This window comes from Lolium perenne, chromosome 7 (assembly GCF_019359855.2).
Source record: "Lolium perenne isolate Kyuss_39 chromosome 7, Kyuss_2.0, whole genome shotgun sequence".
Classification (NCBI taxonomy): Eukaryota; Viridiplantae; Streptophyta; class Magnoliopsida; order Poales; family Poaceae; genus Lolium; species Lolium perenne.
Window position 1 is genome coordinate 188267834 of NC_067250.2, and position 22202 is coordinate 188290035.

Sequence of the window (22202 nt, forward strand, 5' to 3'; positions counted from 1 at the left end):
CCTGTTACTTCTTCACCTGAGGAATTAGTCTTCACTTTTAAACAAGGGGATGAGGAGAGTTTTAAAGATGCTTGGTCCAGAATTTTTACTTCTTATCGTAAAGCTGAACCTCAAATGACTCTAAGTTTGCTCCTTAGTAATTTTTATTTTGGTCTTATGATTCGCTATAGATATGCCTTGGATGCTGTAGTGGGAGGAGATTTCCTTCATTGCAATGGGGATCAAGCTTTTAATGCCATAAAGAAGTTGGTTGCATCACATGATTCAGCTAATAACTTTGATTCAGCCCTTATTAGCATTTATAATAGATTAAACACTCTTGAGACAAGTGCATCTCGCTTGAATGAAAATTATAGATATGTTCGTAACCGTCTTGATCAAGTTTTAGTGAACTCTGAACCTTCATTATGGGATCCTACTATTAAAATTGTTATCGGTGACCAAACTCTTCATGCCAATTGTGATATTATGTCTGAATTTTGCTTAATGCCTAAGAGTATTCATGAATCTTTGAAACTTTGGGGATTCGTTGAAGGGGGAGAAGGAATAACTCTTATTGATAACTCTGTTATAATTCCTAAAGGAATAGCTACGGGTGTGCATACAACCGTTCTTGGGAGAACAATATCCATTGATTATCTTGTTATTGAATGTGCAGGAACAGGACAAATCACACTCGGAAGATCCCTGCTGAAACTATTGGGAGCCGTCATAGATATGGGAGAAGGCACCCTAAAATTCACCTCTACACCCGGGGGTAGACATATATTCCCTAAATCAAAGAGTAAGAAAAAGAATAAGAAAGGTAAGGGTAAAGCCCAAGGTAATGTCGATGCTTCATCTCTTGATAACACTTGATATACACTTTCTGCGCCTAGCTGAAAGGCGTTAAAGAAAAGCGCTTATGGGAGACAACCCATGTTTTTACTACAGTACTTTTATTTTATATTTGAGTCTTGGAAGTTGTTTACTACTGTAGCAACCTCTCCTTATCTTAGTTTTGTGCATTGTTGTGCCAAGTAAAGTCGTTGATAGTAAGATTCATACTAGATTTGGATTACTGCGCAGAAACAGATTTCTTTGCTGTCACGAATCTGGGCCTAATTCTCTGTAGGTAACTCATAAAATTATGCCAATTTACGTGAGTGATCCTCAGATATGTACGCAACTTTCATTCAATTTGGGCATTTTCATTTGAGCAAGTCTGGTGCCACTTTAAAATTCGTCTTTACGAACTGTTCTGTTTTGACAGATTCTGCCTTTTATTTCGCATTGCCTCTTTTGCTATGTTGGATGAATTTATTTGATCCATTAATGTCCAGTAGCTTTGTGCAATGTCCAGAAGTGTTAAGAATGATTATATCACCTCTGAACATGTAAATTTTTATTGTGCACTAACCCTCTAATGAGTTGTTTTGAGTTTGGTGTGGAGGAAGTTTTCAAGGATCAAGAGAGGGAAATGATGCAATATGATCAAGGAGAGTGAAAGCTCTAAGCTTGGGGATGCCCCGGTGGTTCACCCCTGCATATTTTAAGAAGACTCAAGCGTCTAAGCTTGGGGATGCCCAAGGCATCCCCTTCTTCATCGACAACATTATCGAGTTCCTCCCCCTGAAACTATATTTTTATTCCATCACATCTTATGTGCTTTGCTTGGAGCGTCGGTTTGTTTTTGTTTTTGTTTTTGTTTGAATAAAATGGATCCTAGCATTCATTGTGTGGGAGAGAGACACGCTCCGCTGTTGCATATGGACAAATATGTCCTTAGGCTTTACTCATAGTATTCATGGCGAAGGTTGAATCTTCTTCGTTAAATTGTTATATGGTTGGAATCGGGAAATGCTACATGTAGTAATTCTAAAATGTCTTGAATAATTTGATACTTGGCAATTGTTGTGCTCATGTTTAAGCTCTTGCATCATATACTTTGCACCCATTAATGAAGAAATACATAGAGCTTGCTAAAATTTGGTTTGCATATTTGGTCTCTCTAAAGTCTAGATAATTTCTAGTATTGAGTTTTGAACAACAAGGAAGATGGTGTAGAGTCTTATAATGTTTACAATATGTCTTTTATGTGAGTTTTGCTGCACCGGTTCATCCTTGTGTTTGTTTCAAATAACCTTGCTAGCCTAAACCTTGTATCGAGAGGGAATACTTCTCATGCATCCAAAATCCTTGAGCCAACCACTATGCCATTTGTGTCCACCATACCTACCTACTACATGGTATTTCTCCGCCATTCCAAAGTAAATTGCTTGAGTGCTACCTTTCAATTTCCATCATTCGCCTTTGCAATATATAGCTCATGGGACAAAATAGCCTTAAAAACTATTGTGGTATTGAATATGTACTTATGCACTTTATCTCTTATTAAGTTACTTGTTGTGCGATAACCATGTTCCTGGGGACGCCATCAACTACTCTTTGTTGAATATCATGTGAGTTGCTATGCATGTTCGTCTTGTCTGAAGTAAGGGCGGTTTTCACAATCAAATTGTTTGAGTATGCATACTGTTAGAGAAGAACATTGGGCCGCTAACTAAAGCCATGAATCATGGTGGAAGTTTCAGTTTGGACATAAAACCTCAATCTCTTATGACAATATTATCTGTTGTTGAATGCTTAAGCATTAAAAGAGGAGTCCATTATCTGTTGTCTATGTTGTCCCGGTATGGGTGTCTAAGTTGAAGAATGATCAAAAGCGAGAAATCCAAATGCGAACTTTCTCCTTAGACCCTTGTACAGGCGGCATAGAGGTACCCCTTTGTGACACTTGGTTGAAACATATGTTATGCAATGATAATCCGTGTTAATCTGAGCTAATTAGGACAAGGTGCGGGCACTACTAGTATACTATGCATGAGGCTTGCGACTTGTAAGATATAATTTACATGATACATATGTTTTATTACTACCGTTGACAAAATTGTTCCATGTTTTCAAAATAAAAGCTCTAGCACAAATATAGCAATCGATGCTTTCCTCTTTGAAGGACCTTTCTTTTACTTTTATGTTGAGTCAGTTCACCTATTTCTCTCCACCTCAAGAAGCAAACACTTGTGTGAACTGTGCATTGATTCCTACATACTTGCATATTGCACTTGTTATATTACTTTACATTGACACTATCCATGAGATATACATGTTATAAGTTGAAAGCAACCGCTGAAACTTAATCTTCCTTTGTGTTGCTTCAATACCTTTACTTTGATTTATTGCTTTATGAGTTAACTCTTATGCAAGACTTATTGATGCTTGTCTTGAAGTACTATTCATGAAAAGTCTTTGCTTTATGATTCATTTGTTTACTCATGTCATTACCATTGTTTTGATCGCTGTATTCATTACATATGCTTACAATAGTATGATCAAGGTTATGATGGCATGTCACTCCAGAAATTATCTTTGTTATCGTTTACCTGCTCGGGACGAGCAGGAACTAAGCTTGGGGATGCTGATACGTCTCCGACGTATCGATAATTTCTTATGTTCCATGCCACATTATTGATGATATCTACATGTTTTACGCATACTTTATGTCATATTTAGGCATTTTCCGACACTAACCTATTAACGAGATGCCGAAGAGCTAGTTGCTGTTTTCTGCTGTTTTTGGTTTCAGAAATCCTACAAAGGAAATATTCTCGGAATTGGACGAAATCAACGCCCAGGGGCCTATTTTTACACAAAGCTTCCAGAAGACCGAAGGAGTCACGAAGTGGGGCCACGAGGCGCCGCCACAACAGGGCGGCGCGGCCAGCAAGGGGCCCGCGCGGCCCTGTTGTGTGGGGCCCCCGTGACGCCTCCTGACCTGCCCTTCCGCCTACTTAAAGCCTCCGTCGCGAAACCCCCGGTACCGAGAGCCACGATACGGAAAACCTTACTGAGACGCCGCCGCCGCCAATCCCATCTCGGGGGATTCAGGAGATCGCCTCCGGCACCCTGCCGGAGAGGGGAATCATCTCCCGGAGGACTCTTCACCGCCATGGTCGCCTCCGGAGTGATGAGTTAGTAGTTCACCCCTGGACTATGGGTCCATAGCAGTAGCTAGATGGTCGTCTTCTCCTTATGTGCTTCATTGTTGGATCTTGTGAGCTGCCTAACATGATCAAGATCATCTATCTGTAATGCTATATGTTGTGTTTGTCGGGATCCGATGGATAGAGAATACTATGTTATGTTGATTATCAATCTATTACCTATGTGTTGTTTATGATCTTGCATGCTCTCCGTTATTAGTAGAGGCTCTGGCCAAGTTTTTGCTCTTAACTCCAAGAGGGAGTATTTATGCTCGATAGTGGGTTCATGCCTCCATTAAATGCAGGACGATGTGAGAAAGTTCTAAGGTTGTGGATGTGCTGTTGCCACTAGGGATAAAACATTGATGCTATGTCCGAGGATGTAGTTATTGATTACATTACGCACCATACTTAATGCAATTGTCTATTGTTTGCAACTTAATACTGGAAGGGGTTCGGATGATAACCTGAAGGTGGACTTTTTAGGCATAGATGCATGCTGGATAGCGGTCTATGTACTTTGTCGTAATGCCCAATTAAATCTCACTATACTTATCATATCATGTATGTGCATTGTCATGCCCTCTCTATTTGTCAATTGCCCGACTGTAATTTGTTCACCCAACATGCTATTTATCTTATGGGAGAGACACCTCTAGTGAACTGTGGACCCCGGTCCTATTCTTTACATCGAATACAATCTACTGCAATATTTGTTCTTTACTATTTTCTGCAAACAATCATCATCCACACTATACATCTAATCCTTTGTTACAGCAAGCCGGTGAGATTGACAACCTCACTGTTTCGTTGCGGCAAAGTACTTTGGTTGTGTTGTGCAGGTTCCACGTTGGCGCCGGAATCCCTGGTGTTGCGCCGCACTACATCTCGCCGCCATCAACCTTCAACGTGCTTCTTGGCTCCTCCTGGTTCGATAAACCTTGGTTTCTTTCTGAGGGAAAACTTGCTACTGTCTACATCACACCTTCCTCTTGGGGTTTCCAACGGACGTGTCGATTGCACGCATCAGTGTGTTAGTGTTGCTAGTTGTGAGTTCACAGATTTTGCATCTATTTGGTGGTCTGAATATTGTAGAGTACATCATGCTAATATTCCTACTTCCTGGATCGGTCTAAAACTTTCTATGCGTACTCGTTTTGTTCCTCCATATTATCAACATGATTTTCTTAAGAAATTGTCTCGTTTAGAACAAGGTAAAAATTATGTAGAAGACTATTACCAAGAATTGCAAACGGGCATGATTCGTTGTGGTATTATAGAGGATAATGAAGCTATGCTTTCACATTTCTTTGATGGTTTAAATAAAGACATTCAGCATATTTTGGATTATAAAGAGTACAACACCATCACTCGTTTATTTCATCTTGCTTGCAAAGCTAAATGTGAAGTGCATGATCGTCAACCACCATGGCGAAGAGCAAATATTTCTGTATGTCGTACATCATCATGGTCTTTGCGACAATCGGACCCGCCCACTCGTGGGGCTACACCATCGCCTACTACCTCCAAGTACACCGCGCCTGCATCACGAGTGCCACTTGCTGCTACTCCACCACCATCTGTTGGTCCTTCTCGGAGTTCATCTTTGATGGCCTCCACGGGGAAGACGCGTGATGTTCAATGTCGGAAATGTTTGGGATTTGGTCACATCAAAAGAGAATACATAACCAAATGTGTGATGTTGGTGCGTGAAGATGGAGAATATGATTCTGCAAGTGACTTTGATGAGGATATATTGGCCCTTATTGTTGCACGTGATGGAGCCAATTCTGATTCTGAAAGAGAGATGAAGGTAATGGGAGCTGAAACTGCTGATCAGTACAAGATCTTAGTTGCACAACGTGTGTTGAGTGTGCAATTGAGAAAAGATGAGTATGATCAACTCCACAATCTGTTTCAAACAAGAGGCGTTGTGAAAGATCGAGCTATACAGATCATCATTGATGGAGGGAGTTATAATATTTTGGCTAGCGTTGATATGGTGGAGAAGCTTGCTCTACCTACAAGACAACATCCACATCCATATTATATTCAATGGTTTGAGAGTTCTCGTAAGCTCAAGGTAACAAAAACTACACGTGTGCATTTTACTATTGGTACATATTCTGATTTTGTTGATTGTGACGTTGTACCTATGCAAGCTTGTTCTTTGTTACTTGTTAGACCTTGGAAATTTGATAGAGAATCTATTCATAATGGTAAAACTAATCATTATTCTCTTATGCATGATGGAAAGAAAATTGGTCTCAAACCTATGACTCCTGAAGAAATTTTAAAAGATGATCTTGCTAGAGCTAGTGGATTAAAAAACAAGGAGAAAGATAAGAGTGAAAATCAGATTGTTGTTGCAGATTTTGTACCACATAAGAATACTTATAAATCTTATTCTAATCATGCTACTGAAATTCGTTTGAAGAATTCTTGTTTGATTGCTAGCAAATATGATATTGCTGAACTTCATGTGCACCATTACTCAATGTTATGCAATTATTTGCAAAGAACTTATGTTTTTATTTGAGGATATATATGCCTCCTTCTTTGCCAACTGCGGTTGCTAACCTTTTACAAAAATTCATGGACGTGTTCCCTCAAAATGTTCCATCTAGATTACCACCTATTCGTGGGATAGAACACCAAATTAACTTGATTACATGAGCTTTGCTGCCCAAATGTGCGCCATATCGCACCAATCCTGAAGAGACCAAAGAGATTCAACGACAAATTTAGGTTCTCCAAGATAAAGGTTACATCCGTGAGTCGCTTAGCCCATGTGTTATTCCTATTATTTTGGTACCTAATAAAGATGGTTCTTCCCGCATGTGTACTGATTGTAGAGCTATTAATAACATTACCATTCGATATCGTTACCCTATACCGCGTTTGGATGATATGCTTGAAGAGTTGAGTGATTCTTTTATGTTATCTAAAGTTGATTTGCGTAGTGGTTACCACCAGATTCGTATGCAATTAGGAGATGAATGGAAACAACGTTGAAAACTAAGTTCAACTTATATGAGTGGTTAGTAATATCTTTTGGTTTGACTAATGCTCCTAGTACTTTCATGAGACTGATGAACGAAGTTTTACGTGCTTTTATTGGACGATTTGTGGTGGTATACTTTGATGATATTCTCATACATAGCAAATCTTTGGAGAATCATTTAGATCATTTACGTGATGTTTTTAATGCTTTACGTGATGCATGTCTGTATGGTAATCTTAAGAAGTGCACCTTTTGCACCAATCGAGTTGCGTTTCTTGGCTATGTTGTTATTGCGCAGCGTATTGAAGTTGATCCTGCCAAGATTGAAGCAATTGAGAATTGGCCGCCTCACACAAGTGAGGATTTTTCTTGGCCTATCTGGTTTTTATAGGCGCTTTGTGAAATATTTTGGATCCATTGCTGTGTCGCAGAATGAGCTTAAAAAGAAGGATGGGCCCTTTGTGTGGAGCGATACACAACAAGAAACCTTCGTGATATTGAAAGATAAGTTAACACGTGCTCGTTTGCTCCAACTTCTTGATTTTAATAAGACTTTTGAGCTTGAATGTGACGCTAGTGGAATTGGTGTGGGAGGTATGTTATTACAAGATGGCAAATATGTTGCATATTTTACTAAAAAATTGAGTGGGCCTAGTCTGAACTATTCTACTTATGATAAAGAATTATATGCGTTGGTTCGGAGATTAGAAACTTGGCAGCACTATTTGTGGCCTAAAGAAATTTGTTATACATTCTGATCATGAATCTTTGAAGCGTATTCGTAGTCAAGCTAAGTTAAATCACCGCCATGCAAAGTGGGTTGAATTAATTGAATATTTTCCCTATGTTATAAAACACAAAAAGGGTAAAGATAATATTATTGATGATGCTTTGTCGTGCCGTTATAATATGCTATCTCAACTTGGCTTCAAATTTTTTGGATTAGAAAATATAAAGGAACAATACTTGCTTGATGCTAATTTTAAGATGTGGTTGCTGAATTGTAGAGATGATACAACATCGAATAAATTCGTCTTCAATGATGGATTTGTGTTCCGTGCTAACAAGCTATGCATCTCGAATAGTTTCGTTCGTCTTTTGTTGTTGCAAGAGGCGCATAGAGGAAGATTGATGGGTCATTTTGGTGTGAAGAAGATGGAGGATGTACTTGTTGCACATTTCTTTTGGCCAGTATGCGTCAAGATATTAATAGATTTGTGGCACGCTACACTACATGTCAAAAAGCTAAGTTTCGAATTAATCCACATGGTTTATATATGTCTCTTCATGTTCCTAGTGTACCTTGGGAGGATATTTCTATGGATTTCGTTTTAGGATTGCCTCGTACACAGAAGGGAAGGGATATTATTTTTGTTGTTGTGGATCGGTTTTCTAAGATGGCACATTTTATTCCTTGTCACAAGACTGATGATGCTACGCATGTTAATGATTTGTTCTTCCGTGAAATTGTTCGTTTACATGGTGTGTCAAATACTATTGTTTCTGACCGTGATACTAAGTTTTTTAGCCACTTTTGGAGATGTTTATGGGCTAAGTTGGGGACTAAATTGATGTTTAGTACTACATGCCATCCCCAAACAGATGGACAAACTGAACTAGTAAATATAACATTATCTACTATGTTGCAGGCTATTTTAAAGAAGAACTTAAAACTGTGGGAAGAATGTTTACCTCATATTGAATTTTCTTACAATCGTTCGTTGCATTCTACCACTAAGATGTGCCCTTTTGAGATTTTGTATGGTTTTATTCCTCGTGCACCTATTAATTTATTGCCATTACCATCTTCGGTGTAAAATAATTTAGGTGTTGCACAACGTGCTGAAATGATATTACAATTGCATGAGACTACTAAAGATAACATAGAACGCATGAATGATAAGTATAAAATTGTTGGAGATAGAGGAAAAAAACATGTTGTTTTTGATGTAGGTGATCTTGTTTGGTTTCATTTCCGCAAAGATCGTTTTCTTGATTTGCGCAAGTCTAAGTTAATGCCACGCTCTGCTGGTCCTTTTAAGGTGTTAGAGAAAATCAATGATAATGCATATAAACTTGAGCTACCTGCAAATTTTGGTACGGTTAGACCTACATTTAACATTGCAGATTTGAAGCCTTACTTTGGTGAGGAAGACGAGATTGCGTCGAGGACAACTTCAGTTCAAGAAGAGGAGCATGATGAGGACATCCCATCTATTGATACAACCACTGTACCTACAGCCAAACAAATACAAGGACCGATCACTCGAGCTCGTGCTAAACAACTTAACTATTAGGTACTTTCGTTACTTGGAACTATTCCTCACATACATGAGAATATGATGCTGCATAAATCATATGTGTTTGTTACTCTTACGAATGATGGACCTAGCATGGACGAGAGGGACAAGCATTGGAGCATGATCGTACATGGAGATGGCAGCAAGCATGTGAGGATTGAAGAGGACGCCACAAGTGGAGATTTCAGAACTTTGAAGCCACCATAATGATGATTCGAGACTTGGACGAAATACAGAAGATTATAATTCATAATTTCGTCCATAACATAATATGGTGCTGCGTCACCTTTAGTTTTGGGCCAGGCCCATGTTATTTTCGCAGGAATTAAGTCAGACACCGTTTAGAGTCCGTATTGGAGGGGGAAAGGCTTTCTAGGGTTTGTCTCGTCCACCATACCTATGGTTGGCCGAAACCCCACCTTGTCCTCCTTTATATACTCCCATAGCCGTCACTTTTAGACTCGGATTTTTTTTAGACTAAAAGTTAGCCATTGATGCAACTCTTGTGTACTTCTTTTGAGGCCAACACCCAGAACAAAACCGACTATTCGGAATCACACCTTTTCAATAAAGCTTTCATCTTTATCCGTAATATTCTGATTGCATTATTAGCTCTTACTTGTTCTCGATTTCAGGTAGTAATTAATACCTTTTCGTCAGGCTGATCGTGCATCCGCAAGATCAGTAACTCCCGGAGATTGTCGTAGCAATTGCACTGCCGCACAAGTTTTGCACGTGTAGTCGGATCGTCAAGCACGAACTCCACCAACAAATCGATCTATCCTCGTCTCATCAAAAGATGTGCCACCTTTGCCCTATCATGTGTAGATGTGGACATTTTCTGGACAAAAACAAGAGCAATTAATGAAGATTTGCAAGTGGTCTATTTTCCCAAGTCAAAGAGGCCACATAAAGAAGCATCAGAGAGTTTGGCGAGCATTGGTACGGCGGCAGCCCGGCCGTACCATATGCCACCGCCTTCCTCTCGTCAAACAGGACAACTTTCTTGAAGGGGCCTATATATAATGGGCATCACTGCAGCCGCAAACAAAAGAGAGACGACAAAAAGAAGCCACATGAGATCCATTTCACCAAATCACATCTGAGGAGAGGGAATGGCTACTCCACCACCATCTGCATCACCATCTCCATTCCCGGATCTTCATAGCCATATAGATTCTACTTGTACTCCTGATCTCATCACAATTGGTGGCATATTAGACTATTTTATATTGATCTTAAGAATTTCTATAAAATGTTTATGATTCTTGATCTTGTCATATGTGAGTAGTCCTCACGGGCTGAGGGCTGAGGCCTAGCATCGTCGCATCATGTGTATCAAACTTTACTTGGGTGTTCTGCTTAATATTCATTTAAGATTTGTATGATTGTATCTCTATCTCCTACCTCAATCTAGGACTTGTCAGGTATCCAAGACCCCGACGATTGATAAAGGTAAATAGGTGAGATTAGTGTTAATCTGTTGCTTCACACATAGGCTCACTAGAGACTCTGGTTTGCTTACATACCAAACGTGTACCAATGTTTCCGATTGATACTGTTATAGCATGACATAAACTTATTATAAACTAATGAGATATGATAATGAACACTCTTTATTATTTGCCTCTAGGGCACATATCTAACCTCTACGACTGTGTGGTCCCCATACTACGACTGTGGTGGCGCACGCTGCTGGGTCTGGTGGCTGCAATGGTTGCAACCTTGGCAATCGTCACCACGGCGTGCAGGGTAGGCATGCACCTCCTTCTCCTACCAGGACCGGGCGTAGTCCGCCGGCGGCAGCAACTTGGGTTCCAGGGAGGCGCGTATATGTGGCATGCTGGCCCGGATACTCCTCCTAGACGTCGGCGTGTCTGAACTGGTGCGCGGCCATAGCGTATTCGGGAGGCACCTGCCACTCTGGCTTCGGCTGCACGGGACAAAGATGACCGCGCGGGGGTGAGGGTTCTCGGATAGAGACGCTGCCGCACCCGCTGCCTCCCTTCTTCGGAAGGAAGTTAGGGTATCGCAAGTGTGGGTAATCACCCACCATTATGTGGTACATCAAACTCTCGAGAGTCCGGCCACCCCACAATAGCTGGCAGCCAACCTCGTTGTTGTTCATAGGAGGCGGTCCATTCCCCTCATAGCTAGCGAGCTCAGTCTCCCGCCGATTGGCAAAGAAGGCATTCCAAGTCTCGTTGGTGTCAGGGTCCCAATGGTGATCCATCCACTGCTCGTGGGTGAGCTCGGCGTAGTAGTGGTGGGTGATGGCTACGCGACGAGCCACACCTTGGGGGTCGAGATGGACTGGCGCACCTTCGGCGCTCAGCCTCCAGTCGGGAGGGGCATCGGTAGCCCGGCGGGCAGGGTTAGTTGGAGGCGCATAGTGCCTGCGCGTAGGTTATGGCGAGATCGGTAGAAGCCATGTGAGAGGAGATTGTAGCTCTGAGTTTAGACATGTAATGGCAATGGTGGTCGCGCCTAAATATAGTGAGAAAGGATGAGAAGACGGAGACGAGGTGCGGTGGAAAGGGTGGGAAGAAAAAGGCGGAAACACGATGACGCGTATTTTCACCCCGTGTGGCTATGACAGGACGTGTCGCCTGACCACCTCGAGAGACGAGGCAGTCCAACTGCTAAGGCTAGCTGCGTCATTTTTCAGGCACCATTAACCTCACATTGGTTGAGTTCGATCTAGAAACACCGGATTACTAATTATGTCATGCCGGCACCAAAACGAAATTGAGAAATTGGCTGGAAGCGAATTTTTGCCCCAACATCCCATTGCTCTTTGGGAGGCTTATGCAGAAAAGAGACGCGAACCAACGGTTTATGCAAATAGTCGCCGACATGTGGGAGCCCGCCTCGCTTTTCGTTGTGTCCGGCGTCCCCGGAGCGTCCCCTGTGGGACGGAGACGGGCTCGAGGTGCCGGACACCGTATCAGGCCGCGCCGGACAAAAATGCGGCTGAAACGCATTATCTGTCCGGCGCGCTCCAAATCCCTTTGGGGGACGCGACTGGAGATGCTCTAAGAGTGTCCCGGCCCCCGGATTACTAATAGTGGAGATGCTCTTACGTTGAATCGCTGGGTCGGTGCGTCCCCGCTGTCCTCCACCGCAGTCAGGGCAGTCATCGTTGCGTTTTCTTTTCCCCTCCGCCACCGCCTCCAGAGCCCAAGGTACCGGTAGTTCGGCGCGCAACCACCATCACCAAGCTCGTCCGTCCCGAGCCATGCCGACGGCCAAGATCGTCGAGGTCGGCCGCGTCACCCCGCCGCCCGAGGACCTGGTACTCAGGCTGTCCGCGCTGGACGCGCAGTGGCTCACGATCCCGCTCATCCAGCGCGTGCTCCTCTTCGACGACAGCGCCGGCGGCCAGCTCCCGCCCTTCGAGTCCCTCGTCAGCTCCCTCCGCGCGTCCCTCGCGGCCACGCTCGCGAGGTTCCCCCCGCTCGCCGGGAGGATCGTCTTCATGCCGTCCACCGGCGACGCGGCCATCGACTGCTCCGCGGCCGACTCCGAGGGAGGCGGCGTGAGGTTCGTCGTCGCGGAGATGGAGGGCGCCGACGCGAGGAAGCTTGCCGGGGACACGGACCACGACGTGGACGCGTTCAAGGCGCTCGTCCCGGAGCTCGCGGTCGAGGCGCTCCCCGCGGAGGTGCTGGCCGTGCAGGTGACGCGGCTGGAGGGCGGGGTGGCGATCGGCGTCGCGATGCACCACGCCGTGGTCGACGGCCGGTCGGTGTGGAGGTTCCTGGAGGCGTGGGCGTCGGCCTGCCGCGGGGACGACTCTGTCGGGGCGCCGACGTTCGACCGTGCGGCCGTCGCGCTCCCCGGCGGCGAGGAGCTCGCGAGGAGCACGCTGCGGAAGTACGCGCCCGATCTGCCACTGGTATGTTTTCCTAGCTCCCGCACCCCACCAGTTCGTTCGCCGTCGGCCACCGGATAGCAAGCTAGCTAGCCGGCGGCTGTCAGGGCTGCAGAGGTCACGTGTGGCACCAGCACCACACCCTTGGCCGCCTAGGAAATGTACTGCCCAGATCATCCATCACTTTTCCCGGTCGTTTGTTTTCTTTTCCGCAAATGGACATGCCATGTCACAATCATGGTACCGGCTATCGCAAAACGTTGAACGTTCTATTCATGGGACGAAACACCCAAAAAGATTAATTGATAAACCCCACCTACCTGCTGACTTTCTGATATGGATCCTTCCTTTCGGTATACTCCTATAGACTATGATTTATTTCAAGTCTAAACTTGGCCCCGGTATTTTAGGAGCTCTTGGCCTCAATTGAATAATGGTAAATAATGCATGTCTTTTTTTAGCCTTTCTAAAGAATACCATAGAGATAAGTCATAGTATAATGCATTATGTCTTATTGTCATCCCTAGTAATTAATGATAAGTAATTATTTTTTAGTAATTATTTATCATCAATTGCTATGACTGCAATAAGACATAATGCATTGTATGAAATTGATTTGCTAAGGGATGCATAAAAATTGAGAAGTTGCAATTTTGCTGAAACCCGCTCCTTTGTCGCTCGCCCGACCTGGGGGCAGAACCCTAGATCTCAGCCCCCCACCTCCTCTCCCCTTCCCCAGCCTCGGCCGCCGCCGGGCAAAGCCCGCGCGGTGCCGGTGGCGGCGGGCCTTCCACTACCTGACGTGAGGAGGACCGGCGCGGGACGGCGTCCTCCTTTGGAGGCAGTGCAGATCGGTGGCGGTCGGCGGGGTCTAGCGTGGCGGTGTCCGACGAGCTGAGCCAGGGGCGGCCTGTCCCAAGTTGGGGCGGCGGTGAGGAGACACCCGTGGCTCCGGCGACCCGGGAGGTTGTGGCGGAAAGGAACTTCCTTGCCAGTGTTACATGTGTGCGCCCAGGGGGCGGTGGCTGGCCGGACTAACAGTGGGCGCCGGCGGCAGCTCGAGTCTCCTCGATAGCGGATCTAGAGGCTGGTCCTCGACCTCTGTCCTCGGATCTGGCCGGTGGGGCTCGCCTGCGGCTGAAGAGGCCACCTAGGCCTGCAGGTACGTCATGGCACTGATGGGAGGTTGGTCTGGCTGGATGGGACCGGTGATGGTGCTCTGGTGGGTTCCAACGAGGTTTGGCAGCGTGGTTGTCTTCGATTTGTGTCGGTATGGGTGGATTGGGAAGAAGGGTTTGTGTCGACGCTGTCTGGGGTGACTCGCCGCCGCCGGGACTAGAGCTGGGGCTCCCACGGTCCCCCCTTTTCTCCCATGACTATTCTCACTGGTGCCACCCGAGCGACATCGTTGTTCCAACCTCTTCATGGCCCCGCTCGACCACCTCTGGTTCTGCGAGGAAAAGGTCCCGGCTTGCTAATCTCTCAGGGCTCCTCATGTGTCGTGGTTGTATCACGGTGAGTGCTCCTGAATGTCGATGTCGTCCCCACTTGTGGAGTGGTTGTTGCTAGGTAGTTGTCGATGGCTCGGGCGAAAGCCATGGCCAGTTTGTCCGAAGCCGATGACGGTGACGCTCTTGGGCGTCATTCTCCTCCTTGGAGGTGTCTTCGTTGAGCCCTGACGCTGCCCCTTCATGGTCGGATGTCTCTGGGTGAAAACCTTGGCCCTTGTTGGGTCGAGCAACAACGTCACCTTGGTGTCGCTCCCCTTTTTGGAGGCGTTGCTTTTGAAACCTCGGTGCCCTCTCGCTTCTCGTTCCATGGTCACTTGCGCCCGGCGGATGCTCGTGTGTAGTCGGCTGGTGGGGATTCCGGTGATGGTCTGCCAGCGACACCCTCCGCTCTTCATTTGCTCGAGACAAAGACCTCAAGATTTCAAGTTTATCTTTGTTGGTGGTAGTCATTTTGTTGTTATTTTTGGGTGCCGTTTACGCTCGGTTTTGTGCTTGTATTGTAAGCTGGTAACCCCAGCGGCATCGGTGTGTGTTGGGCTTGTGTTGTATTCCTGGCCAGTTGATGACTTTGTTAATTCAAAGTTGGACTCTTTGAGCCTACTGTTTAAACAACCCATAAAATAGACTTCTCCTATTTCCTAAGAAATGATCTCTTAGCTAAGGAAAGGGGCTAGGCTAATGGAAGGACTCGATTGTACATGCCCTTAATTGAACAGAAGGAAATATCAGATGATTTACATTTTTTTCAAAATATCAAAAATCTCCCATATGAATTGGCCGTCATAGTCTCGAATGATTTTTTTTACACGGGTGTGACTAATTCTCGAATTTTAGTTGCACCATATTACAACTTATAATTATTACGAAGTACAAGGCAACCACAGTTTTGTCAGTTGAAACTCATGGCTAGCATGAATCACGAAGCAATACAATGGTTCGACCATTTTTTTTCGCTCAGTTGCAACCTTATATGTAACTAAACAATTTTAGTTGCAACCCATATTACAACTTATGACTATCATGAAGTATAACAAAAATCTATTTTTATACGTTGCAACTCATGGTTACTGCGAATCACGAAACAATCCAACGATTCGACCATTTTTTTTCTCAGTTCCAACCTTGTATGCAACTAGAAGAATTTCAGTTGTAACCTATATTATGAGTTTATGACCCATCTAGCTTGAATTGCAGTACAATTATCTAGGAGTTCTATGGTCTAAGTATTGTCTCAGAACTAAATTAATTTTTAGTTAACTGAGAATTAGCGAAACATCTGTGTGCCTAGTAATACATGGCTTCACGGCTTCATCGGGCAGTTGTTCACATGGCCGTCAGAAATTTGGTGCTGTTAAGAATTGCAAAATGGGGCTCAGATATATTTGAAGAAAAAACATATAACGAGAGATACTCTCAGTTAATCAGATAATTTCAAATAAGTGGTATTCGTATGTTATTTGTAAAATATCAAACACTGATACTCCCTCTGTCTCGACTATTTTTTTTCGCAGCATGGAGTGCTAATTAAAAGAGTAAATATGACAATATATGCTCTGCGAAAAAAATGAGTTCGACAATAACTTAAGGTTGTTATAAACTTGTTGCCAATCTTTGTTGCATTTGTTTGTGCTTTATCTCATCAGCATTTCAACCTGTCTACTAGAGTACTAGTGTAGTATTTTGCAAGCAGTCTCCCAAATTAGTTTATTTTATCGAGAGGAAGAGCATTCAGAAATCTCCTTACACTATTCACTCGCAATTTTTACGCGAGGGCATAGTTTCCCTCTCAAATTAGCTGAAAGTTTGCAATTTATATTAATCGAGATGGCCATTAAGATTAGGAGCTTAACATTCTTGCCACTCCTCGCCTTGCAGGCTCCCAAGATGTTTCCCCCCGGCCCTAACCTTCCCCGTCGGACGTTCATCGTCACCGCGCAGCACATCCACCGCCTGAAGCAACGCATCTCCAACCTCACAACCTCGCCTCCGTCAGCGCAGGCCGCGCCGTCCAGCTTCGTGGCCATCGCGGCGCTCACCTGGGTGTCCTTCGTCCGGTCCAAGCACCCGGACGCCATCTCCGCCGATGACGACGTTTACCTCTTCTTCTTCTGCGACTGCCGCGGACGGCGCGGCATCGACCCGCCGGTGGGCGATAACTACTTCGGGACGTGCATCAGCGGATGCCTCGCCAAGGCCACGGCGCGGGACCTCCTCGCGGAAGGCGGGGTCGCCGCGGCGGCGGCGGCAGTGCAGAGGGAGGTCCGGCGGGCGGCGGAGGACCCGCTCGCCTCGTGGGACTGGATGGACGATCTGTCCTGGCTGCCACTAGACCGGTTTGTTAATGTCTCAGGATCGGCGCGGTTCCCTGCGTACGAGGCGGCCAACTTTGGGTGGGGCACGCCGACCAGGACGGAGCTAGTCACCATGAACAACGGCGGCCAGCTGGTGCTCGTCGCCGCCAAGGAGGGCGGCGGCGCCGTGCAGGCGTCCGTGTGCATGGAACCGGATCGCATGGATGCGTTCAACTCGCACTTTCTGAATTCCTTAGTTGATTAATGTGTACGCGCGCAGTGGGCTATGGACCCTGGAGTTATCATATAGTATTAAATAAAATTTACGGTTTTGCTAGTTCTCAGCTAGGTGAGAACTAAGTTCGTATTATACACCGTTCGATTGCATTGTGATTCATGCATTAGTTGCAAGTTGAGTTGGAACAGAGCTTCTTTTTTTGTTACAAGTAGGGTTGCAACTGATATTTTATTTTCAGTTGCAGAATGCAACTAAGAAAAATTCTCCGGATGCTTCGACACTTGTTGTCGTGGGGATAGCCGCCGGTGCTAGAGGGTGCATCACTTCGTTGGAGTGGAGCAAGGAGGGCGAAGCCATCCGCGGATTTAGTTCGTGCAAGGACACGGGTTTAGAGTGGCGGAGCTACAACTTTTGGAACCAGGGTACATAATATTTTTAGGGGGTGCATATGTGGTGAAAAGCTGCAATTTTGCAAAGAAAATATTTATCAGGGGGTGTCCTGTGCAACCCTATAGCTTGCCGTGGATCCGCCAATGTGGGTTTACCTAGGTTCAGCTCCTCTGAAGAGTAAAAGCCCGACTTACTGCTTTATTGTATTTCTTTTGAGAGATTTGCGCGAGTCGGTTGTGGCGACTGTGGCTAGGTGGTGGAGATTGGATTCAAGAGTTCTAAGGTTCCACACCAGGGGTTTATATGAGTACCCATGGTTAGAGTTTACAGGATCTAAGCTAAGGAGATTACAAGTGTGCAGGCCTGATGGGTATTGACTTCCTCTCCAAGTCGTCAACAGGGCCAAGTCGCCCAGTGAGTGAGGCAAATCCTCTAGGCCAGTCCGCCCGCCTGGCGAGTCCGTCTGGTGATAAGCCCGGACCATATCCTCATCAGTAGTCTCCAAGTACGTTGTGGAGTCGTCGTAGGGTTTGATGATTGATGCTTGTATCGAATCTCTAAAGAGAAGGTCGTCAGCGAGTCGACAAGGTACTCTTGAAATCAATAGAAAAACCGTCAAGCTGTAGGGAATCGCTAGGATGGAGTCGCCGAGGGACAAACACCAAGTCGCGGTCGCCATCGACGGAGCCTCCTGAAACGCTATCGTCTCGACCAATGTTGTCCCGACCAATCTTTTGTCTTGTAGTTCTTGTCCGCTGAAATATTCCTCTATCAGCCAGGGTGACATGACTACACGGCGAGTCGCCTCGGGACCGTGCGGGGCTGTTAATGGCAACTCGGCCGCCTCACCGGAAATCTCGGCCGCACGATCTCCAACTAGGTCGGCGTCGTGTGATCCGCACCTCGTTTTCTGGCACATCCGAAGGTGGCCATTACATGCGCGGCAAACGTAACAGGGTAAAATCGTAATCTTCCCTTGCCTTATTTAAAGCAGCGTGCAGAGGAAGGAGGGGCCACTGCCCTCACTCCGCACGTTCATCTCCATCCATCCTCGTTGTCGTTGCCGCCATTCCTCTGCGCCTTGACATATTTTCTTCTAGCCCAGCACAAAACAACTTCGGTGATGGCAATCAAGGGCGCTTAGTGTCGTTCCCGAATGAAGCGGGAAGCGTTGATTCCATTCACAATGACCGGTGTCTTGCCGGATCACGGAGCGACGCGGTGACGGATGCTGGCAACGAGGAGAAGCAGCTGCCGGAGAAGGGTGAGCTCGTTGTCTTCATCTGTGTCTTAGAGCATGGCCTGTCTTTCCGTACTTCGCATTTCCTTCGGCAGCTTCACAAAACAACTTCGGTGATGGCAGTCAAGGGCGCTTAGTGTCGTTCCCGAATGAAGCGGGAAGCGTTGATTCCATTCACAATGACCGGTGTCTTGCCGGATCACGGAGCGACGCGGTGACGGATGCTGGCAACGAGGAGAAGCAGCTGCCGGAGAAGGGTGAGCTCGTTTTCTTCATTTGTGTCTTAGAGAATGACCTCTCTTTCCGTACTTCGCATTTCCTTCGGCAGCTTCTTTCCTTCTATGACATCTGAGGTCCCATTGCATCCAACAGATTAGTTTGTTCGTAGCATTTTGTGAATGCTATCTGCGCTGCCCCCGTAGCATCCAACATGATCGTCGTGGCACCAATATGGTGATACGTTTCAATCATTGGCTATTGCATATTACACAAGACACAGTTGGGAGCCTCATATGAAGTAGCATCCACAATTAAGAGATGTCATTCAAGACCAAGAACCATGCAATACTAATTGTATTTTTGCACGGCTCTAGGTATTGCAAGATCATCCTTAGTTCACATTGTGCTAGTCAATTTAATCATTTGCCATTGAAAGAAAATAGAAATGTAATGAGCATATTTAAGGCGTCATACTTACGCTTGACACACAAATCTTAGAGATGGAGTTAGCGAACATAATACAGTGCACACCATTTGTGTTTGTACAATGCACATGGTTCCATTACTCCATCGTTGATCATGGTGTCCATGTTTAATCATCACCCAAATAACACATGACATATGAAAAAGAAAATTCGGCATCACAGTAACATAGAATAACTCATGTCACTCAGATAGTCCGCTATTTATAGGTACAAAGCACTACCACTGTGGTTGCACACCACACAAGCAAAATGCGGATTATCCCTGTCATACTAAGGTGCTGCCTAATTGTAATCATCGGTCAAAGAGCAAAACACATATGTATAACCAATGTAGGTCTCATAAAAACTTAGTGCACAAGAATAACTGAGATAATCCAACATTTAGCAGTTACATCATACTACCGCTATGGTAGAACTGATCAGCATTTGCTAAATGTTGATCATCCTAGTTGTACTAACATAGCCCTATCATATAATCATAGGTCTGCAAATGAATACATCATCCATTTGAGCAAGCAATGGATGAACAAGCAGGCAGTAGTCATCGAAAAATGGGCATGCAAAAAACCTTGCCTCGTATGAACAATAAATGTAGTTCATCAGTAATCTGCAACGGGCCTGCAGTGAATCTGTCGTGTATGCGAGCAAGCTAGAACTACTAGAATCGAAGTAACACATTACCAGATTGCGCAAAACCTATAGGGATTCGTTGCATAGAAAACAAAAAAAAATCCTACCGCGAGAACGCAATCCAAGCCAAGATGCAATCTAGAAGACGGGAGCAACGAGGGGATGATCAAGACTCACCCTTGAAGATTTCCAAAGCCTACAAGAGTAGGCTCTTGTTGCTGCGGTAGACGATCACTTGCCGCTTGCAAAAGCGCGTAGAAGATCTTGATCACGGTGCCACAATCGGGCAGCACCTCCGTACTCGGTCACACGTTCGGTGTTGATGAAGACGACGTCCTTCTCCCCGTTCCAGCGGGCAGCGGAAGTAGTAGCTCCTCCTTGACTCCGGCAGCACGACGGCGTGGTGGCGGTGGCGATGGAGAACTCCGGCGGAGCTTCGCTAAGCGTGCGGGAGAGGTGGAGGAGAGAGGGGGCGGCTAGGGTTTGGGAGAGGGGGTGGCCGGCCTCAAGGGGTGCGGCCAGCTTGGTGGCTTGTGGTGGCCGGCCCCCTCCCCTATGCCCCTCATTATATAGGTGGAACCCCAAGTGTTGGACTACAAGTCTTCGAATAAGACCCGAACCCAAAACCTTCCATGTAGTAGGGAAACCTACCCAAGGTGGGACTCCCACCCAAGTGGGATTCCCACCCTTCCATGAAGGGGGGTGGCCGGCCCCCTTGGTGGAGTCCACCTTGGACTCCCCCCTCTAGGGTTGGCCGGCCATGGGGAGGTGGAGTCCCTCCGGGACTCCTCCTTCCTTAGTGATTTCTTCCGGACTTTTCTAGAACCTTCTAGAACCTTCCATAAATGCACCGGATCATTTCCAAACTTGGAATATGACTTCCTATATATGAATCTTATTCTCCGGACCATTCCGGAACTCCTCGTGATGTCCGGGATCCCATCCGAGACTTCGAACAATACTTCGAACTCCATTCCATATTCAAGTTCTACTATTACAACATCAAACCTTAAGTGTGTCACCCTACGGTTCGTGAACTATGTAGACATGGTTGAGAACTCTCTCCGACCAATAACCAATAGCGGGATCTGGAGATCCATAATGGCTCCCACATATTCAACGATGACTTAGTGATCGAATGAACCATTCACATATGATACCAATTCCCTTTGTCACGCGATATTTTACTTGTCCGAGGTTTGATCATCGGTATCACTCTATACCTTGTTCAACCTCGTCTCCTGACAAGTACTCTTTACTCGTACCGTGGTATGTGGTCTCTTATGAACTTATTCATATGCTTGCAAGACATTAGACGACATTCCACCGAGAGGGCCCAGAGTATATCTATCCGTCATCGGGATGGACAAATCCCACTGTTGATCCATATGCCTCAACTCATACTTTCCGGATACTTAATCCCACCTTTATAACCACACATTTACGCAGTGGCGTTTGATGTAATCAAAGTACCTTTCCGGTATAAGTGATTTACATGATCTCATGGTCGAAAGGACTAGATAACTATGTATCGAAAAGCTTATAGCAAATAACTTAATGACGTGATCTTATGCTACGCTTAATTGGGTGTGTCCATTACATCATTCATATAATGATATAACCTTGTTATTAATAACATCTAATGTTCATGATTATGAAACTAATCATCTATTAATCAACAAGCTAGTTAAGAGGCTTACTAGGGACTCACTGTTGTTTACATAACACACATGTATCAATGTTTCGGTTAATACAATTATAGCATGGTATATAAACTTTTATCATAAACATAAAGATATATAATAACCACTTTTATTATTGCCTCTTGGGCATATCTCCAACAGTCTCCCACTTGCACTAGAGTCAATAATCTAGATTACATTGTAATGTACCTAACACCCATGGCATTCTGGTGTTGGTCATACTTTGCCCTAGGGAGAGCTTTAGTCAACGGTTCTGACACACTCAGAAACATATGTATTTTGCAATTCATTTGCG

At 45.3% G+C, this 22202-nt stretch overlaps 2 protein-coding genes across 2 annotated transcripts; both read left to right on the top strand.

Moving 5' to 3' along the window:
* Window positions 1–5631: 5631 nt before the first annotated feature.
* LOC139833788 (uncharacterized) lies at window positions 5632–11207 on the top strand. The gene is made up of 2 exons (XM_071824134.1): window positions 5632–6241; window positions 10960–11207. Exons 1-2 carry the CDS (start codon window positions 5632–5634, stop codon window positions 11205–11207), a joined length of 858 nt encoding a protein of 285 aa, XP_071680235.1.
* A 1234-nt stretch (window positions 11208–12441) lies between these two features.
* Window positions 12442–17416, top strand: LOC127326206 (malonyl-CoA:anthocyanidin 5-O-glucoside-6''-O-malonyltransferase). The gene is made up of 2 exons (XM_051353069.2): window positions 12442–13224; window positions 16587–17416. Exons 1-2 carry the CDS (start codon window positions 12565–12567, stop codon window positions 17265–17267), a joined length of 1341 nt encoding a protein of 446 aa, XP_051209029.1. The 5' UTR covers window positions 12442–12564; the 3' UTR covers window positions 17268–17416.
* The last annotated feature ends 4786 nt before the right edge of the window (window positions 17417–22202 follow it).